Source organism: Puma concolor, chromosome D1 (genome assembly GCF_028749965.1).
Source record: "Puma concolor isolate L17-30 chromosome D1, mPumCon1.1.hap2, whole genome shotgun sequence".
Classification (NCBI taxonomy): Eukaryota; Metazoa; Chordata; class Mammalia; order Carnivora; family Felidae; genus Puma; species Puma concolor.
The window spans coordinates 9,782,018-9,803,497 of record NC_141676.1 but is presented as its reverse complement, the minus strand read 5'-3'; the positions used below and the strand labels follow the sequence as shown (position 1 = coordinate 9,803,497).

Below are 21,480 nucleotides of genomic sequence, written 5' to 3'. Positions count from 1 at the left end.
CACACTAATCCCTCCGTGAGCAGGCGCAGGGCAGGGTGGCCCGGCGAAGGAATGTGGCCTATGGGCCCAGCCTCCTGAGTGACAGGGCTGGGGGCACAGCCAAGAGGGTAGGGCAGCATTAAGGCTGGCTGGCTCTGGCCCGAGCAGGCAGCATGGACAGGCAGGGTGCAGGGGAGGCCTGGCCTGAACTGGGATGGGCCCTTAAGGCAGGGTCCCCACACCTCAGCCCCCTGAGGGAAGCTCTCTTTAAAGGACAGAGGGAGGGGTGCCTGGGTGGCTCAGTCAGTTAAGCGTCCGACTTTGGCTCAGGTCATGATCTCGCGGTCCGTGAGTTCGAGCCCCGCGTCGGGCTCTGTGCTGACAGCTCAGAGCCCAGAGCCTGTTTCAGATTCTGTGTCTCCCTCTCTCTCTGCCCCTCCCCTGTTCACGCTCTGTTTCTCTTCTGTCTCAAAAATAAATAAACATCAAAAAAAAATTAAAAAATAAAGGACAGAGGGACAGCCTAGCCCAGCAGCCTGCTAAGGGCCTGGGAGCCGGGCTGCAGGGCATGGTTCCAGGTTCTGCTCCTGACCTACCACTGACCTCAGTGTTGCCTGGGGCAGGTGTCTGCACCCTTGGCCCTTACCTTCCTTCCTAGAGTGATTATGTGTGACTCAGTGGCCCAGAGGGTTTCTTCACATCCAGATGTTCTGTCGTTTACTAAGCCCCCAGCATTAGAGAAGAAGGGAGGGCCCTAGGACCTTCAGGAGAAGGTCCTACGTGGCCAGGTACTTAGGCAGTGAGGAGCAAGACAGAGGTCTGCCCTTGGGGTTCTGTTTCTTCCTCCCTCCTCTCTGGGGTGATGGGACAAGTGAGATCATGGCCAAAGGTTCCCAGTAAAGGGACCTTCTGGCAGGTAGTTGGGCTGGAACTGTTACCCTTATTAGGTATGAGTTATTATCACCATTACTGTGGAGTTGGCTCCCTAGAGCCTGCAGGGGGGCTCCCTGGAGGAGGCCGTCCTGGGCTGGCATCCTGGCCCTGTGGTCAGATTGAGTAGCAAGAGGTCAGGTGGGGTAGCTGGGGGTCTGGGTGGCCAGGAGGGAGCCCTGGCACCCCTTGGGCTTGGCCAAGCCGCCGGCTTCCATCTGCACAGGAGCGGCCCACCCTCCACGAGTTGGCGGGGAGACCTCAGAACTGAGGAGTGCGTGTCCCCAAACATCTTGTTCACAGCAGATGGCAGCCGCAACTCCCTTTCTCCCTCTGCCGTGTCAGTTGCATTTCCCTTCCCTTTGCTCACCCCTTCTGTTAACTTTGGTTTCTGCTTTCCAAGTTGGGGAGGCAGCCTGCGAGCCCCCAGAGCCACCTGCGACTGTGGGTGAGGCTAGGTGCTCAGACCATGGACGGTTTCCAAAGAAGGGGAAATCTCAAGCCCCCACCTGCTTGTTGGGGAAGCTCAGTCTTGCCCTGGTTCCTGCGTGCTGTTAGTCTCTTGGGCCATTCCTGGAACTCCAGCCAAGGCTGAGTCCCAACCCTTTCCATTCTCCCTTTGCTTGTTCACTGTTAAGATTCCTGCATGTATGATCCTTTTTTAAAATGACGTTTGAGGGGCGCCTGGGTGGCGCAGTCGGTTAAGCGTCCGACTTCAGCCAGGTCACGATCTCGCGGTCCGTGAGTTCGAGCCCCATGTCAGGCTCTGGGCTGATGGCTCGGAGCCTGGAGCCTGTTTCCGATTCTGTGTCTCCCTCTCTCTCTGCCCCTCCCCCGTTCATGCTCTCTCTCTCTCTCTCTCTCTCTGTCCCAAAAATAAATAAACGTTGAAAAAAAAATTTTTTTTTTAAATAAAATGACGTTTGAAATATTTGGTTTATTTAAAAAATAAAACAGTATATCCATATTCTCCCCTTACGGAGACCTTTTCTCATATACTTGGAGTGACCATTTTCAAGCAGCATGATCTCAGAGGAACGAGGGAGCAGGCCAGGGCCTTCTCTGACTTTTCTTGACCGGCTGTTGCACATCAGGCCCTGGGGTGCCAGGGACACAGGCAGAAGGTGCGGCCCTGCCCTCCAGGAGCTCCCAGCGTAGTAAGGAGCCAGGGTACTCGGGGAAGGAACAGAGGGGCACTGACCAGGCCTACTTCCGGGTTGGCAGGCTTCTGGAGGCTTCACGGAGGCTGCGGTATTCGAGCTAAGCCCTGGAAGGCTGAGGAGTTCCCAGGTGATCAGGGTTAGAAAAGGCCTTGTGTGCAAGGGCGCAGAGGCGTGAAGAGCTCTGACCCCTCGGAATGCTGGGCTGTGGTAAGAAGCAGGGCAGATGAAGGGCAGGCTGCCTCATCAGCATGTGCCGTTCAACCCTGGGGTGGGGTCAGAGGAAACCTCACTCCCCTGGCTGCTTGTGGGGTGAGGTCAGCCTGAAGCAGAGCCCTATATGGGGAACAGGGGTGGCACAGGCCTTTCTCAGCTGGAGGGATTCTGGGACCTGGCTCATGGCTGCCCTGAGTTTGGGGCCAGCAGGAGCAGACCCCCTGCTGGTAGAAGCAGCTGCCTGCTGGTAGAGCAGCCCCTCCTGGTGGAACAGCCCCAGCTAGTGGAGTAGCCCCTCCTGGTGGAACAGCCCCTCCGGTAGAGCAGCCCCTCCTGGTGGAGCAGCCCCACCTGGTGAAACAGCCCCTGCTAGTGGAGCAGCCCCCCGGTGGAGCAGCCTCTCCTGGTAGAGCAGCCCCTCCTGGTGGAGCAGCCCCCCCTGGTAGAGCAGCCCTTCCTGGTGGAACAGCCCCCCTGGTAGAGCAGCTCCTGCTGGTGAAGCAGCCCCTCCTGGTGAAACAGCCCCTGCTAGTGGAGCAGCCCCCCCTGGTAGAGCAGCCCTTCCTGGTGGAACAGCCCCCCCGGTGGAGCAGCCCCTCCTGGTGGAGCAGCCCCTGCTGGTGAAGCAGCCCCTGCTCCTGCAGCCTGGGGTCAGAAGTCTCCCTGGAGGCTGAGGCCAGGGGGTCACGGAGTAGCTGGATGAGCATGCCCTTGAAGGGTGAGGTGTCCAGGCTTCCCTGGTGCTGCCCGTGTTCTGTGCCCTGCCCTGGCTCTACCTGACATCCATGTGACACTGGGCAGAGCATATGTGTATCGAGACCCTCATCGGTGCCGAACTGCGTTCAAAGTGTTTCCCACGTGGGTCCTGTCCCATTTAACCTTCCCGAGGGCTGCTCACATGGGCACTGCTGGTCCCAAAGCCCTGAGGCTTGTTCAGTGTCACCCAGCCAGCACGTGGCCAAGCAGAGGCTCCAGGCCCAGGTCAGCCTGACCCTCCCCGGCATACCTCCTTCTGGATTATGTGTCCTGTCCCCTAGAGAAGGCTCAGTGTGGGAAGCCTATCTCCCTGAGGACTTGTGCCCTGCCCATTCTCCCCTGCTGCCGCCTCCCCCCACCTCACCCTCCAGTTCCCCCTGGGGGCCTCCATAGCAGCTGTGGGCAGAGCCACCCTGAGCAGTCGAGTGCCATCCTGTAGGGCAGCAGGCCCAGCAGAACGGTGTGGCCTACGGTGTTTGCTTTTCCCAGCCCTGCATTTGCTGGCCCACTTACACCTGGCTCGTTGTTTGCCCAAGGTTTGCCCTCCAGGAACATGGGGTCGGGTGAGGCTGGGCAAGGGTGGCAGGCAGATGGTCTTCTGCTTCAGGGCTTCCAGATTAACCTGGAAGCTTCCAGCGTCTTCTGCATGACCAAGGAAGGCCACACTGCCTGTAAGTGCCACGCCCTGCAGTCCCAGTGCTGGCTGGGCAGTACCCGGCCTCGCCCTCGCAGAGCGTGTGACTTTGCAGTGCCGGGCCTGGCGTGCCTGGCGTGCCAGGGCGACAGCGGCAGCTGGACAGTCGGCAAGGAGCAGAAGAGGTCCCCAGAGCCCTTATGTTAGGCACTGGCAGAGTGTGGGGGCGAGGGGTAGCATCAATGGGACTTTTGTGTGGCTGGGGCAGAAGCATCCCTCACAGGCACATCTGCCCCAATCCTTCCTGGAGCTGCTGCTGGTCTGCAGCCCCCACCCTTCCTCCCAGTGAGGAGAGCTTGCCTGGACTCAGCCAGTCCCCGCCCTGCCCTGCCCTTCACCCCTTTTCAGATGAATCAGCCCCAGGCACTTGGTGATTTCTTCTTGGGCCCTGGGCCCGCCCCTCTGCCTGCCCTCCTGACTTCCAGCATCCTCTCCCTGGTCTGGCTGAGTCCTCTGCTCCATAGTAAGTCATTGACCAGAGACTGACCTCAAGTCACGGACCTCAAGGAGGCCACGGGCCTGGTCCTCGAGGCTGATGGGAACAGATTAGGTGGACAGAAGCCAGGTGGATCTGGCACCCCAGGGAAGAGGGAGCCCTCTCTTCACTACGGCTGGGACCCCAGGGAGAGGCCTGCATCAGCTGGGGAGGGAGCCAGCACCTGCCTCCTTGCAGTCCTGCCTCTGGTGGCCCTCCAGAGTGGCTCTGGTCCCTGAGGGTGAGGGATCTTGGCATGCCATGGGGTATCCACCCTGCTTTGCACCGTGGCCTTTAGCAGACCCACTGCTCTGGCCCGTGGTCTCTCCACCGCTTGGTACCTGCCAAACAAGCTGTAAGGACAAGCAGGCTATCACCAATAGGCTGTGCTGCACCCTCCTGGGCAAAGAGCTCTGTGAGCAGAGGGCGGCCGACATCACTCAGGCTCGGGGACAGCCCTCCCAGGTGGGTGCGGCTTGCAAGAGACTGCCTCGTCACTCCCACCTTGCCCTTGGGGAGCTGGCCAAGTGCATCGGGCTCCTGGCAGTGGGGAGCCCAAGTCCCTCCACCCCTCTTCTTAGCTGGTGGGGGGGGGGGGCGCAGGACGGATGTGGAGGAAGGACGGTGTTGAGTCGCTGTGGCCACCAGGCCCTGTGGAACCTTCTCTCCTGCTGCTGGTCAGGGGTGGGTGCCCACCCCAGGACCGACACAGTCTGCAGGCTTGGGCGGCATTGCAGACAGCCCCGTCATCAGGCCCTGCACCCCACACGCCACTCCCGCGGCAGCAGTAACGACCCCTAATGTGTGTCGTGCCCGGTACCCGACTGTTGTTCCTCACGGCAATGCTGTGGGGCTGGTACCCTGGCAACCCCGTTGGCAGGGAAGGAAACTCCTGTTTGTGGCGTACTTTAACCCACATCACTTAGATGTTTTTTATCCCCCTTTTACAGGAACCAGGGCTCCAAGGGGCCGCGACTTGCCCACATGTATTAGTGGCTGGGCCCGGGACCAGGCCTGGATTCTCTGACACCAAGCCCCACGCGTTTCCCACTCTGCCCCTGCAGTAAACCCGAAGTGCTAATAAACGAGCACATTGGTACATAATTAATCCCACCTTGGATCCCTCTGTTCTCTCTCTGGGGAGCTCTGAGCACTTCCCAGACATGATCTCAGGCATCCTCCTGAAGCCCAGAAGAGGGAAAAGGAGGCTCTGTGCAGAGAGGGGTGGAAGAGCCGGCACAGAGGGGCTGTGGGTCTAGAAACCAGCCCTCTCGCCGTTCGGGCTGTCCCTGCCACACACCGCGGCCCCCTGCCTCTGGTAGGGCAGATCTGGGGCAGGGAGGTGTCTCTCGGGGCCACCCGCCCTCTTCCTCTGGTCCCTTTGGGGTTGTGCCTGCGTGAGCCAGGAGGAGAGAACCTGGGGTGAGGCCCAATGCTGTGTCTTAAAGGGAAGTCATGACATTGCCGAGGCTTTTTATAGTCTTCCTTCCAAGAAGCTCTGGCTACTTCCGGTTTGTTCTCACATTCCGAGGAAGTTGGCAGAGAGCGATCAGGGTCACAGGGAGGGAGGCAGAATGCAGACCTGCGGGACAGGCCCTTGACCAAGCCATCCTCCGCCAGTGGCCCAGGAGGCAGCCCCGTTCCTGTCTGCATTGTATGGTGAGGGACCGAGGCCAAGAGACTTCCCACGGTCACTAGGTCACGGGCAGGTCAGTGACCGGTGAGGTTTGGTTGACTTCACAGGCTGGTGCCCTGAAACCGCTGGGCTGCAGGGCGGCCTCTCTGGCCCGTCTCCCTCCCAGGGCGGCCGTGAGGTGCTGCCCTCCATGCAGGGAGAACGGGGCATCGAGGTGAAGAGCCCCTCAGGCAGCAGGACCTCCCCGAAAGCCTGGTCACAGACCTCGCTCCGTTCCGCTGCCCTCAGGCAGATCACCCAGCACCCCCTCCCTGCCACAGTCTCCCCATCAGCAAAACTGGCACGCCACACTTCTTCCCCGCTTCACCCACGGCGGGGTCGTCGGGCGCCAGTGAGGCCCCGTACGCACTTGCGGCTGCAGGAGCAGTTCAGGATGGAGCTTGGGTCTGGCGGGTGGTGTGGAGAGGGCCCCAGGCTGGACGGCAGGAGCCCTGGGTTCCGGGCTGGGCTCTGCACCGGCTCCCTCGGGGCTGTGCTCACACGCCGCTCCTTCTCAGGCAGCAGGGATTCGGTGGGTTCCTGCCACCTGCCAGGCCCTTTGCTGGGAGCTAGGGACACAGCAGGAAGAAGAAAGGCAGGGTCCGTGCCCCCCCGGGAACCACACCTGACGGGGGGAAGGGGCTAGATAGTAAACAGGCTAACAGACAATGGCACTGGATGCAGGAGTGACAGTGAGGTGATGGAGAGGGACGGGGACGGGGACGGGCGCACCTGAGATCTGGCTGGCGGGTCAGAGGAGCCAGGTTGGAGCTAGGATCGGAGTGACACAAGAGACCAGCCACTGGAAGACTGCAGCGGGTAAGGGACACATCCGGGCGTGGGGAGGCCTGAGGGCCTGGGCGTTGAGATGGGGCACACTTGGCTGTATGAGGGACAGAGAGAAGGCCCGAGCACTGGATGGTGATCAGCGAGGGCAGCGTGGGAGGAGACAAGGCCAGGCAGGCCAGCGGCACGAGGGGAGCATTTTCTAAATGGGGTGACTGAAAATGGTGCTGGGGGGGGTCAACCAGCAGACAGACGTGCTCTCTCTGAACCTCTGTTTCCCCTCCCATGTGGGCTTGGCATCCCATGAGAGGCCCCCCCCCCGACCCCCCCGAGCTACGGTCCCCTCCCCATGGTCGTGTTTGGGGTCAGAGCTTGGTAGCAGGAAAGGCAAGCAGCTGACTGTTCAGGGGAGACACCTCCACCCTGGGCAGCGTGAGCACAGCCCAGGGACTGCCCCTGAGCTGATGCTGCCCAGCTGACACCTGGGCCTGCTGCAGCCTGGGGACAGAACTGGGCTGACCTGACAGTCGGCTTCCAGGAGAGTAGGTAGATGTTGGGGTGGGGCGGGCTGCCCCAGGCCTGTGTTCTAACGGTGCTCCTCCCGCGGGCGGGGTAGGAGCAGGGCGCCGTCCGTCCTTCCCTGTCCGCAGGAAGTGTTCCAGGAGCGTGACGGCCCCTGGAACCAAGATGGCTTGCTGTTTGTCCAGTTGCACCAGGACCATCTGGCTGGGGCGTCCTTGACAACACCCTCTCCTGTACTGCCCCCTCCCATCTGTCACCAGTGTCCGCTGCCCCAACTTCTCTCCACCCTCATGCCTGCTGTGGCCCGTGGTTACTGCTGACAAAGCTCAGACTCCAGGGCCCTGCCCGGGGCTGGACCCACTGGCCTTTCCAACTCGGTCCTCCTTTTTGCTCCCATCCGGTGAATCTGGTCTGTGTTCTGTCTTTCCTGGTCCCCCTGCATGGGTCCTCCTGCTGAGGGGCGACCTCTGTGTTGCCCCCCTCCTGGTGGCCTCTTGACTCTGGCTTGTCCTTCAGACCTCAGCCCCGGCTCCCACCTCCTTACTCGGGCTCTGACAGGATACCCGCCCTGAGCACAAGTCACGGAATTTGTCATTGCTGGGTGCGGAGATTCGCTTCAAGTCTCTCTTTTTTTCTGGCCTGTGGGCTCTGTGAAGGCTGGTCCCGTGTCGGCCCCTGGCGTGTTGCAGGCACTGTATCTGTTGGATGTCCGACAGATAGCCAGACGATGGCAGCGTGCGCGCATTTCATTTTAACTAGGTTTCACCTGTGTTCACAGCACCCAGAGCCCACCCCCGGAGCTGTTCCTAGGCTTTCTTCCTCTCGTCTCCTCCCCTGCCCCAAGCCGGGGAGCCTGGGACCAGACCCTGGCCATGTGTGATGGTTGGAGGCTTTACCACTGCTCGGCCCGGGGCCACCTCCTGTCCTGTGCTCCTGGATCAGCCAAGCCTGGGGCCTGGAGCCTGGGCCTGTCAAGGGCCTTTCGTGCAGAAAAGGACTCACTCGGACGCATGCTAGCGGCTAGAAGAAGGAACAAGAACCACATGTTCTAACAGAGCGCTCTCAAGGCCACCCAGAGAGGCTTTCAGGCCGATGGGAAGTTTGGAAATCAGGTAGAATCTCGGCATCAGAGTGGGACTAAGGCGGTGCGGAAGGGGGCCCAGGGTCAGGTGGTTTGGGAACCGGGGCCCCTGGCCTTGGGTGCCACATCTCCTTTGCAGGCCGGCCAGGCCTCTGCTCTCCAGGGGCCGGGTGCCCTCCACACTTGCCACGAAAGCGGTAGCGATGCTGGTCATAGGAGGCTCAGGGTTGGAAGCCACAGCTGCCTCCCTCAGTGTCGGGGTTTCCCGTCCCCGGTCAGGGCCCTGCTTGGTGTTGGCGGGCTCCCAGGCTGCGAGGACGTTCTAGTCAGGCAGGCTCTGTCGAACACGGGCAGGGAGGGGGCACCCAGGAGGCCCCGGAGCCCACAATTCTAGGTCACCTCCTGCAACATCCAGAGGCAGGAATGGTATTTATAGCAGCCAGCGGCCACCACGGGTGGGGAAGTCAGCAGGAGCTGTGATGCAGGCCACCCCCCTTCAGGTCCCCTAGCTCCCGCTGACTCCCTCACCGCCACCCTCCCGCTCCAGAGCCTTTCTGGGACAAGCAGTGAAGTCCGGGCCTGCTGAGAGAGCAGGCATTGTCACACTGCCTCCCCAAGCCCTGGAGGAGCTGAGGTGCCACTTTCTGCCTGGCAGGAGCCTCGGCCTCTGCCGGTCTGGCCAGGACCTCGTCCGTCTCCACCGCCCCAGGTGGGCATCCTGTTAGCACTCCGTGCCTGGCCCTGCCGGTCTCTCTCGGTGCCCGTTAGCTCTTCTTTGAGAGGTTCATTCTAGGAGTCGCCAGCAGCTTTGCAGACCTTCCTGGGGCCAGCAGGGGGCAGCGAAAGGCCTGCCTCATTTCCCCTGGTGGCAGGCAGTTAATGGGGGGCCGTGGGCACCTGCCCCAGGGTGACTGGGAAGAGGCCCCCGACCACATGCCTGTTACTTCCTCCCTGCTGTGTCCTCAGTAAGTGGGCTAGAAGGACGGCAGCCGTGGTCACCAGGGCCACACCCAGGGAGCAGGCAGAGAAGCAGAGGTCACAGAAGTGACAGTGTGACGCGGCTAGGGCCTCACACCCCGGAGGGTGAGCCCTCTGGGAAAGAAAGTGACACCAGACTCTCGAGTCCAAAATCCAGCCAGGATTCTCTTCCTATGCAGACAAAAGTGGGTCCTTGGGTCCCGCCCAGGCATGAGCGAGCGGAGGAAGGCTGACGCTTTTCAGCTGCCCGATGCGGTTACCCCCATGGTGGAGGCCTGGGCTCCCCTCCCGGGCTCGCCCCATTTCCAGACTGTTGCCCAGGGCCTCCAGGCCCCACCCCCTAGGCCAGGAGAGAAGCAGTGGGGAGGCTGAGCTTTCTCCCTGGGAGCACCTGCGTGGGGGTGGTGCCTCAGACACACCAGGAGGCTGCAGGAACTCAGGCCGTGGCTCTCCTGGCCAGTCCTGGGCTGATCATGCAGGATGGGGCTTAAGGCCAACTGGGGACGGGCCCTGAGCCTCACCAGGGAGGGGCTTCTGAAGTGAGAGGGCCATCTGGAGAGGAGGAAACCCCTGCACTCGCTCAGTTCTGAGCAGACAGGAGATACAGTCGGGAGCAGGAAATAGGCTTGTCCGATGGGCAGGGACGGAAGGGGCGGCGGTCGGTGGAGAGCTTTATAGCCAGTGGTTGGCAGTTTTAATTGTATTTAAAGGGCATTTCGGAGCCATGATAGGCTTTTGAGGAGGGGGTTGATTTAATTAAAACCATAAACTGTGTGTATGTGTAGCTGATGCTACTGAGCACCCGCTCTGCGCTGGCCCCTGCTCTCAGCACTTTACAGCTTTGAACTCACTTTGTCCTCACAGCAGCCCCATGAGGGAGGCTCTGTCATCACCATCCCGGTTTACAAATGCGGTCGGTTCTGTAGTTGATTGGTCCTGGGAAGTGGGCACTGTGCTCAGTGGACCTCTGAGTGAATAGAGACACCAGGACAAGAGCAGGTCTAGGACCTTCTGAGCCCCCAGCCCCTCTTGGAGGCTTATGGCAACTTACGCTTGGGTGCCCAGCTTTGGGCTCCTGCCTGGGGCCCCAGGGCTCTTTCCTTGGCCCTTCTGAAGCAAAACCACGTAGAATTCTAAAAGTCAAGGCCAGAGTGGACCTGAGAGGTCATCCTGTTCAGTGCCTCTCAAATGTTTTTAAGACCGTTTAGTTCAAAGAAAATGTCACAAGGAAACCCAGTATGTAGAACAGCTAAAACCCGCTCTGACGACATAGCCTACAAGCCCCAGGAAGCCCTTGCCCTGCCTGCTGTGACCACTTCCCCTTGTCTGGGGGTCCCTGAGGGTTTCCGGAACCCCGCTTCAAAGAGTGTTGATATCCCTTCACGGGACACGGGAGAGGAGGGCCACATGGGGCGCGGCCCGGGCCGGGCGTGTGTGCCCTTGAAAGCAGAGCGTGCTGCCCCCATCCATGTCCCGTGGGGGGCAGGGGATGTTGGCACTCGCTGTTACATACGGGAACTCTGCAGACCTCCTCCCCTGGGAAAGCGCTCGTGTTACATTGTCACTCGATGCCCGCCTGCTTCCTTGATGCCCAGGGAATGGTAGAAGTGAAACCCGATCGCCAGGCGGCTGGCCTGTGCCCTAGATGGCTGGGCTGCCCACAGAGGTGGCCACTTCTTGGATCCTTGGCCCGTGCAGACTGTGGAAGGCGTTTTCCCCAATGTGGGCCAGACCCCGAGACCCAGCCCACAGCCTGAGGAGGTGTGACAGGACCATGCTGGTGCACGGTATGCTGGGCTTGGGGGTGAGAGCTTCCAGAGTTGAGGTGTCTGGCTGGGTGTGCCCACTTAGCATTCCCATTAACAACCTCATTAGGGGGCCACTAATGAAGTGGAAGGTGCTAATTCCTCTCAGAGGTGTTGCCAGCACGGGGATGGGGAGCCTCCGCTTCGGGAAGCTCTGGGAAGCCAGGCCAGGGCATGGCAGTGAACTGCCTGGTAGAGGGGGCAGGGGGGCGGGGCACTCCCAGTTGGTGGCTTTTACAGAGGCCCCTCAGGAGGCTGGAGGGGGGGGTAGGGTGAAGACGATGACAAACTGGACAGATGGGCATGAGTAGTGGGCCTCTGCCCCTCAAGGCATCCTGAGTTTGAGCCCTGGGATGTTCTGAAACTCAGACACAGATGCAGAGAATTCCAGCAGTAGCACGGGCATGGCCTCGGGCCGAGCCCCGTGGTACAAGCTGACCCGTGGGATAGTGATTCCCATCTCACTGGCTTGTTGTGGATGAAAGGAGGCAGGGCCGGTAAAGCCTCAGCATGAGAAGGTAGGGCTCCCGGGAGAGGGAGGTCAGGTCATCCTGTAGGTTGGCAAGGATAAGAGCAGGCGCGCGTCAGCCTGGTAGCCGGGGATGGAGAGCTGGGCCTTTCTGTTTAGGAGGGTTGTCCTAGATCGCAGAGAAGTTAGCACCCCTCCCACACCTCGGGGGCAGGGGCTTGGTGCAGTGAAGGCAAGGTCTGAACACTCAGGAGACGCGGTCAATAAATAAAAATAACGGCAACTAGTACTTTCGATGAGCAGAGTGCTTTATATGTGTTACTTCATTTATTCTTCGTGACTCCCTTTGAAGCAGGGACCTTCGCTATCCCATTTTGCAGATGAGGAAACTGAGGCTCAGAGAAGTGAAGGTCACGGACAAGTGGAAGTGACAGAATCAAGATTCAAACCCAGGGCTACCCCACTCCAGGGCTGCAGGGAAGGCAGCGGCGGGCTCATCCATTGGCCACCAGCCTCCAGGTCTATGCACTGGGGGGAGGGAAGTTCCAGGGGAGAGCAGGGTGGACCTGCGAGAGCACGTGGGGGGAACGGGGGTGATATGGAAAGGACTCGCCCTGGATGGAAACAAACTTGGTTTCCCCCCACAGACTGGCAGGAGGAGCTGGCCTGGGGCTTAGAGACGGCCAAGCAGCACCATCAGGAGGCTGGAGAGCCCGCCTCTCTGGGCCATTCCAGGGTACCTTTGCCCCGGGCACGGGAATGAGTGTGGGACACGGGTCAATTCCTAATTTCAGGGAAATAACCAGTTTCTGAAGAAGAACTCAGAAACAAAGCCTGGCCTGACTGAAACCTGGAGGGACCCCTTTCACTATTGGAAACAGGTCCTTTGGGCCCACGACTGAAACCCCCAGAGGGAGGAGCAGGGGAGGGGGGCGGGGTGGGAGGACAGTCCGGCCCGGCTGCCAGAAACCCTCCGGGGCCCTCCCTCCTCCTTCCCCAGCAGCCAGTTGTCCTGCAGAGCAACTAGCAGGAGACCAAAGGCCCCACTTGATTCCCAGGGAGCTGGCTGGTGTCAGTGACAAGGCCGGTGGCAGATGGCAGATCCTGTTTGTTGTAGAAGAGAGGAGAATAATTAGCGTGAGAATGAGAAGCAGGAGCCTCAGTGATAAATGGAGCCCTGATGAGGGCTTCTCAGGAGGGGCTGGGAGCACAGCCTGGAGCAGAGCCTGGCTCTGCCTCTTGCTAAGTGACCTTGGGCAAGTTATTTAACTTCTCTGGGCCCCGGTTCATAATCCTTCAGATGCGGTAAGACTAGCACTTACCTCAGAGGGTTGTTAAAAAGGTTAAATTAAAGGAAGTCGTGGGGCGCCTTGGGCGGCTCAGTCGGTTAAGCGTCCAACTCTTGATCTCGGCTCATGATCTCGCGGCTTCGTGAGCTCAAGCCCCCTGAGTTGGGCTCCGTGCCAGTAGTATGGAGCCCGCTTGGGATTCTCTCTCTCTGTCTCTCTGTGTCTCTCTCTCTCTCCCTCTGTCTCTCAAAATAAATAAATGAGCGTTTTAAAAATGTATGAAAAAAATAGAGGTAGTATTTGGGAACGGCTCACTGCAGTCCTTGGCATGTAGTAAATGCTGTGTAAGATTAAAAAAGCATAGGTGTTAAAATAATTGTTGGACGGCAAGCAGGCCTGGCCGCCGGCAGTTGGGGCTAGTCCTTCTCACTCAGTGCGCGCGGCCCCAGACTGCGTTTCTGTGGAAGGAGCTCTGGCCAGCAAGCCTAGCGGTGACGTGGAGAGAACAGAGCACATAGACGCGGCCTCAAAGCCCGACTTGGCCCCTCACTCACTACACTGTTGAACCCCTGGAGCCTCAGTTTGCCCCCATGCGACATGGGAACAGCCATAGCCACCCCTCGGGTTGGAGTGAGGGGCAGGGGAGGCACCTCCCCTTCAAGGCTGTCCCGCTGGGGAGGACGGAGAAGGCGCTCGTTAGTCTAAGACTCAGGGGGCTCAGGGCACAAGTGGCGGCGGGTGCCCCTCCTGATCCCAGACGCACCAGGCGCCCTCTTCTAGTCCCAGGGCCTGAGCCTGGGAGGGCCCATCTCATGCTGAAATCCGGCCCCAGCCCTGGGCAGGCTCAGCTGTGCCTTCTGCTCCGGCACAGCTGAGGCGTGGAAAGCAACAGCTTTTGGGTCCCTAACTTGGGTGGCACACACCCGGGCACAGGCTGGTGGCGCACGCGGCCCCCCAGCCCACGCATGCTTTGTCTCTGTCGCCTCCTGCGGCTCCTTCCCCCTTCCTGTGCCTTCCAGAGCCCAGCCTCCATGTGGGGCCAAGACCCCAGGAAGGAGAAGGGGCTTTCAGGGTGGAAGGGACATGTGGGTCTCAGTGTCTGTGCCTGGGAAACGGAAGTCCAACGGAAGGAGGCACAGATTTTTTTTTTTTTCCCTTTCAAGTAACTCAAGGAGGCTGCTTGAAATCCCAGCTCGGCCTTGTCCTTGTCGTGGGATCCTTGGGCAAACGCTGCACCTCCGCGAGTCGTGGTTTCTTCGTCTGTGAAGCGGGGGTAACCGAAGCTAGAATAAGACGACATTTACAGTGTTAGCTCTGTGCTCTCTCCTGGCTCCACAGCCTGCTGACCTCGAGACAGGCCATGGGACAACCACTCGGGGCTCAGGCGTCTTCATCCGCAGAACAGGCCGACACCCACTCTCTCCCACGTGGCCGTGCGACCGTGAGTCCGCAGCCAGATGGAGACCCAGAGAGTCCTTTATGGTTTTCCAAGGCCCTGCCTCCTTGCTCTGTAAGGGGAGCTTTGAAGCCAGCGCCTGAGTTCAGAAGCAGGCAGTTGGTTGAGTCCTGCTCCTCAGAGGCAGCGCAGTGGCGAAGACACGGCTTCCGGAACCAGGCTGCCTCCCAGAGTTGTTCTGAGGACGAAGAGAGATATGTTTACAAGGGGCTTAGACGAGACCCCAGACTTGGTAGGCAACTAACAAATGCCAGAAGCAGCAGAAGGACTGAGTCCCAGACTTAACAGGCGGGCCATCTCCTCCCCATCACCCTGACACCCTGGAACCACCCTGCCGTCTCAGGAAATCAGAATCCAGTTTCTGCGTGTTGAGCCCCTCCCCGTGCGGGTGCTCTCACGGAAGCCACATAAGTGAACCAGGAGGTTAACTAGCTCTCTAACTAGACGTGAAGCTGAGAAGTGGAGGGGTTAGGATCTGACCACCACCGAAGCCCGTGCTCTGGACGCTGATAAGGAGGGGCAAGAGCCATCTGCCAGCACAGTTTCAAGCAAGAGGGTGGCCCATCGGCGAGCCCGCCCCAGTTAGGATAGAGCCTCTGGGGGCCGCCATTCACCCTGCAGGCTGCCAGGGGCCTGGCCTCACTGTAGTCATTCCGCCCCCAAGTCAGATGCCCTTCCCCCACCAAGACTAGACAAGCTCCAGCGTCCAACACAGAAACAATCTGCGCCAGACCGAGAGAGCCTGGCAGACAGCACGTGCCTGTCCCTCTCACCTCCTGATTTCAAAGCCCTTTGAAATCCCATTCATTGTGGGCACCAAAGATCAAAATACCCTGCAGAGCTAAAAGAGCCCTTTCAGGCTGCCCAATTTCCCTTTTTACTTTGGCCACCAGGAAGCATGGAGTCTAGTAATAGTCTTACATGTAGTTCCTGTGAGGGCCTTTAAGTCTTACCCGTGTGCAACTGATTCCCCCCAACCTTCTGTTTTGATTTCCTTAGCTTTTGTTCTGAAGCTTGTTTGTTCTTCAATCTATAGTCCACCTCTTCCTTGTTTCTGGTTCCTCTAAGGCACATGCAACCATTTATTGTAAAATTAAGTAAATAATAACATAAGTACAAAAACGCAAGCCTCCTATTAATTGCCCATGGTCGTCATTCTCCAGAGGAGGAAACTGAGGTCTGGAGGGGCAGTGACACTCCAGCCTGGGGACACTGCTCTTGGGGCAGGACTGGCGGCTCTAGGATGTGGCTAGACCTGGCCCAGTCGCCAGCCTCGGCAGGCAGGGGTAAACTGAAGATCCAGGGAAGGAGGACTTGGGTCTGAGGTCTCTTTTCTGTCCTCTGCCAGCTGAGCTGCAGAGTAGTGGGGACCCTGCCATGGGAGGTGGCGGGCAAGCCAGCCGTGAATGACTCCGTTTGAAACTTAAAAGCAGTTGATACCTTCTTGTGGGTGGATCTCGGGCAAGGGAGCGCATGTGGAGCGGCCAGTTTCTAAGAGGGTTATGCGTCAGGAGCATGAAAGAGAGATCTCTTGCAGGAGTTCGAGGAGGGTGTGCAGTAGGAAGGGGGAGGGAGGGAAGGAGCCTGCCCCGGGTCTCTGGGACTGTGTGTCCAGCACCCCCGGGCGTGACACCACAGGGCTGGAAGTGTGGGGAAGCCAGGAGCCTCTGGGGCCTTTCTGAACCTCGGTTTCCTCACCCATAAAAGGGGGCGACGGGACTGTTTCTGAGCCCCTCCTAACCGACATTCCTTCATTAGGTGTGGGCCTTGGGTGGCAGTAGGTATGACCTGTGTCTCCCACCCGCAGAGTCTCTGAGCCTCAGTTCCTCCTTCGGGAATAGTGCTGGCAGGGGAGGATTTGCTGGGCACTTGGCTGTGTGACAGCTGCTGTCTTAAGTGTATGGCTCATTTAACCCTGTGACAGTTCTGAGGGTAAGTACTGTTCTCAGCCCATTTTAGAAACTGAGGCATGCAGAGGTTAAGTAACGTGCCTAAGGTCACACAGACAGTAAGTGCGGAGCCAGCTTTCAGGCACGGTCTGTTTTTAGAGTGTGCAGACTGAGTGCTGTTGTCACCCGCCTCCCTGCTGTGAGACCAGAACTTGGGACACAGGAGATGCTCACCTGCTGTCAGGCCCTATGGTTATCCCTCCCTTCCAGCTCTGGCCAAGTGGGAGATCTCATGGGCTGACCTGGAAGCTGGGGGTGGCCCTAGACAGCCTCCCAGAACACATCACCCTGTCTCCTGTGGGTGCCGGGCTCATCCTGGCTCCGGCGACCTGACCCTACTCCCGTCTCCCACCAGCCCTGGGCCATCAGGAGGACAGATACAGCAGCCGTGCCCTCCTTCCTCACCTGGGGGCTCTGGGCACCGTGCTGGCTAGGACCAACTGTGGGAGGGCTCTTCTCCCCCAAACCGGCTCCCAGGGCCAAGCCCAAGGGGACCTTAGGATCAGAGGATGAGGCCCAGCCTGGGGCGCTTTTAGCCAGCAACCTCCCAAGGCCCATCCATGGTGAGGGCAGGTTAGCCTGTCTGGGCTTACACCTGTTCAGTAAGGCCCCTGCCCGCCAGCTAGAGCCAGCCATGGGCATAGACAGCATCTGCCCAGACCTCATCACCCAGTCACAGATCACCCTGCCAGGAAGTCCCCAGAAAGCCCCTCAGGAGCTGTCCCCCCAGGACAGCCCCACAAATGGATGCTTCGGGTCTGCCGGGGCCTGTGCAGGCCCCAGTGACATTGTCCCAGCCAGTTCCAGCTACAGTGCTCTCAGGAGGGGTGTTATCCCAGCTTTGCAGGCAAAGAAACTAAAGCCCTGGACTGGTCAGGAGAGCCAGAGGAGGGGAAGATGGTTGTCCCTCGGTGGTCAGGGGAGGCACTGGGGTGGGACATTTCCCAAAAAGCCAAGGACATGGACTAAGAGGGAAAGGAGCCCTGTCCTCTCTGGCACTATGGCTGGAGGAGAGGTGTTGCAGCAGCTTTGGCTGGGTGGCGGGGGGGGGGGGGGGGAGAGGGCCGCACCTGTGGTTCAGGACACTGAGGCCGGTGCCAGGTAAGACGTGCTCGCACCCCAGGGGCTCTGAGTGCGTGTCAAGCACCGCAGGACCCAGGCCCTTAGGGACCCCCGGTTGAGCCAGGGCAGGGATAGGCAGCGAGGCATAGACACGTTTACTATAAGACACTATGCCCAGGGCTACCCTGGGATGAGAGGTCTGGGGGTCCCATAAGGGAGCAGCCTGTTGTACCTGTCAAGAGTGGGTTTCAGAGAGGCCATGACTTTGGGCTGGCCTGGAAAGGTGAGTAGGATTTTGCCTGGCAGAGGAACTGGAGCAAGCAATGCACGGACTCTTCCAACAGGGTGTTTTTTAGGGCGATGTAAGTTTTGGGGGGAGTTGGGAAAGAAGGGTGGGGCAGTGTGAGGAGGGGATGGAATCCCCCCCACCCCCCGCCCCCAGCCAGAAAGAACTGACTAGCTTCAGGCAGTCTCTGTACTTGTATCTGCCTATGCCCTGGATCCCCTGGAGTTGGAGAGCATTTTCCTGGTCCAGGACTCAGAGAGGGCCAGGCACCCGCACAAGGTTGCACAGCCTGCCGGCTGGAGACTAAGCCACTGTCTGAGCGGCTTGGACTTTATCCTGCAGGCATGGGAGCCCTGGAAGGTTTTAAAAGTAGCAGAGAGCCTGTACCTTTTTAAAAAAGAGTTTTGTATTTTCAGAAAGAGGCACTCCCCAGGTGATTGATACTTAACTTGGGAGCCTGAATCACCAGTGGGGAAATGGGGCTTTGTGGATGGGGGAAGAAAGGGACCACCAAGGGCTACTCAAGTCAGTCCATCCACGTGAGGGGGGTCTTGGTACCCCATTCAGACCTGCCAGAGCTGGGGGCCTAGCCAGGGGCCGTGGGGAGCCCCCAGAAGTGCCTCCGTTCTTCCCCGCTGGAGGAGACACCACTCCTGCCCCAGAGATGCCACTGGTCCGGGGTGAGGAGGGGAGGCTGTGAGCCCCACAGATGCAACTGTTGGAGGGCATCGACCCTGTGCCCCAGGGAAGGAGAGCGAGAGGAGGTGCTTTGTGGCAGCCCCAGACCAGGAAGTAGCCTCTGCCCCCCCCGCCCCCCGCTGAGACATTTCCTGCAGATGAAATCACATCCCCAGCAGGGGAACAGGCCCCCATTGTGAAGGGCTGGGGTCTCAGAGAAAGGGTGCCTTTCAAGCCCTTAAAAATAGCAGCCCTGAGATCCATGAATCCACATGGAGTGAAGCGGCCCAGCCTCCCCCAACGGCACAGGCCCTGTGACCCCCATCCCACACCGTGACCTGTCGTTGACCAGCCACAGTATCCACTAGCCCAGGTGGGGGAGGGGTGGCCGGTTCCCACCCACCCCCACCCCCTGGGCTCACAAGCTCTTCCTCTGCCTTGCCCACTCCCTGAGCCCCTCCCTGCCATTATCCAGCACCTCTGGGGCCTCTGCTGACATTCTCTCCCGTGGTCCTCCCCAGAACTTTAGCAGGTGGGGTCGAGTGACATTTTACAGATGAGGAAACTGAGGCACGGCTAGTAGGTCACACAGTTAGTGGGTGTCGGGGCCCCGGTTTGAAGCCAGGCAGCCGGGGCACCCGGCCCTGTGCCAGGATCCTGGGGTGGTGGGCTGGCCCCGGGTACAGGCTGGAGGAGCAGGGCACCCGGTGGGATCAGCCCGAAGGAGCCCTGCCACGTTAGCTGGGTGGGCACTGGCAGCGGCCGTGGCTGTCGGCCTCAGGCCGGTCGCCCCCTGAGCCTGGGCAGAGGCTGGCACTGCGGGCATCACTCCGGTGGCTTGACAGAACTGACAGGCCTTCGGGCACCTCCGTGGGGCCAGGGGCCAGGCTCTCCCCATTTCCCGCTGGAGCGCAGGGAGGGCAGGGCTGTGCGCACACACGCAGGTCGCGTGTGAGTTCGCAGGTGTGAGGTGAAGGAGTGGCAGCCGGTCTAGACTCCTAGAGGTGAAGGGTGGGGATGCCCCTTGGGGGATCGGGGAGGGCCCTCTGCAGGGCCCCCCCCCGAGAACAGGATGGGTGGGTGGCTGGCAGAGGCAGGACCCTCCAGCCCCCCTAGGACGGCACACCCCTTCCTCCCGCCACCGCAGGGGTCTGGGCCGAGTAGCGCTTAGAGGGGATGGGAACTGCAGCACCTGCTGGGACCCAGCTGGCCCCCTGCGCCACCTGGAGACGGGAGGGGCTGGGGAGACCCGCAGCTGAAACACCAGCTGTTGGCAGCGCTGGCCGGCCCCAGCCCCTCCTGGGACCCACCGGCTGGAGCCCCGGCCCTCCACCCCCGGCCACCCCACCCCACCACGCGGCTCCCGGGCTCTTCATCCTTCTCCCCACTTCCCAGAATCCGCGCTCTGACTCCTCCTTGGAGAGAGTGGGATGATGTCACTTCCTGAGGGGGGAGGAGTAGGCACGACCCCGACAGGCTAGCCCGCCCGCCCGCCGGGCCGCCAGCTCGCGGGGAACAGCCTGGCAGCGGCTGAAGTGGCTGCACCAGGGGGAGAGAGAGACGGGCTGGCTTGGACATGCCGGCCGGCCCCCCGGCCCCATGTCCCCTCATCCAGCCTGAGGGCCGTGCCCACCGGCCGGGGGATACCTGGTCACTTGCTTCCCGAGTGATGCTGGTCTCCGAGGACACTCGCTTTCCCCGGAGCCGTCACCGGGGAGAGGAGGAGGACTTGCCGCCCGCCTCTGGACCAGGTGCCATGTAAGCCTCTGGGCCTGGGGGCAGGTGCCCACCAGCGGGGGCGCCCACCCCCCCTACGGCAGGGAGTCCTCTGCACAGTTCAGCACAGGGCTACCCTAGAGCCCCTCACCAGCATCTCCCCGAACGACCCCCCTGTGGGGAGCCTCCTGGCCCGCAGCACTACCCTTGCTCCTGGGGCTCTAGGGAGTGGGGGTCCCTGGATTCCTGGGCACTCCTCCCTGAGCTTGCCTGTGTCGAATTTGAACTCAGTGGCTTCGGAGAGTTTTGAACTGGGCAGCAAAGGTTGTGCGGCTCAGCGTGGGCATGGAAGGTGTGGCTGCCAGGACGGGGTGCCCTGCAGGGCCCAGTCACTACCCTTCGAGTAGAGGGGCTGGATGGCCCCCATCATGCTCCTGACCCCGGATCCCAACTATGCCCCTCCCTACCAAGGGGCATAGCTGTGGTTGGGCATTCTGCCTGATGAGTGTAAAATCAAGTCACAGAGCACACTCCCAGGGGTCCAGCAAAGCAAGAAACTGAAGAGCTCATTCAACAGCTCCTTGCTGAGCACCTACTGCGTGCTGGGCGCCCTCCCGCCTTTACGCTCGGCCCATGTACGCCCTTACCCCCACCTTCCCCAAGGTCTTCAGCCTTCTGCTTGTTTGTTTTGGGCTGAGAAGCCCCCATCCCACCCCAAGGACTGCACGCACTGGCCAGATCTGGAAAAAGGGCAACAGGGGAGCTGGGGGCTTCCCTGATCCCACGTAGGGAGAGGCAGGGGGTGAGCCCAGGTCTTTAATGGAACTGGGAAGTTACTGTTGCGGTGACCCCAGGGAGAGCCGGTCCCGAAGGGCCAGCTCCAGCCTCGGGGACAGGAGAGTCCTCAGGCATAAGGCCAAAGCCAGCGTCTAGCTGCTGAGGTCCTTTATATTGGCTCTGGGGGTGTGGATAGGGCTGGAGGTAGGTCCTGCCCCGGGATGGATCAGCATTTCCGATGGCCTGGAAGCCCGTGGGCCGTGGGGCCTGGGAGGGATGCTCGCGTGCCGGCCACGTCTGGCCGAGGAGTATGCCACAGCAGCCCAGGCAGCCACAGGGTCCTCTGCTGTCTTGCAGGAGGTGAGCACCAGGCCCGCTGAGCCTCTGCAGAGCCGCCAGCCATGCCCGGGATCGTGGTGTTCCGGCGGCGCTGGTCTGTGGGCAGTGATGACCTCGTCCTGCCGGCCATCTTCCTCTTCCTCCTGCACACCACCTGGTGAGTCTTGGGGCCATGCCACAGGCCTGGAAGAAGGCCTTCTGGCCATCCGTGCTGCCCCTGTCATGCTCCCAGCTCCTAGGAGTTGGTGTCTGGAACCCCCACCACCTAGGGACATACCCACGTGGTGCCCAGAGGCCTTGCCTGGCCACCACTGGCCCTGGCCCCGTGACTGGGCAGGGCCGCCGCTGCTGTCCCCCCGCAGCTGGCGGCTGGGCTCCCTGCTCTCGCCTCCCTGTTCCCGG

General features: G+C 60.5%; 1 protein-coding gene across 3 annotated transcripts in view; it reads left to right on the top strand.

Moving 5' to 3' along the window:
• DAGLA (diacylglycerol lipase alpha) overlaps positions 1-21,480 on the top strand; it is a 62,493-nt gene that overhangs the window by 16,429 nt on the left and 24,584 nt on the right. For 2 of the 3 annotated variants that reach the window (XM_086677218.1, XM_086677220.1), the window contains exon 2: positions 21,097-21,235. In XM_086677218.1, the coding sequence (XP_086533344.1) occupies positions 21,141-21,235 (95 nt within the window). In that variant the 5' untranslated portion in view covers positions 21,097-21,140. Of the gene's footprint in view, positions 1-19,741; positions 20,005-21,096; positions 21,236-21,480 lie in introns of those variants that run through there. The other variant, XM_086677219.1, reaches the window with a different exon arrangement.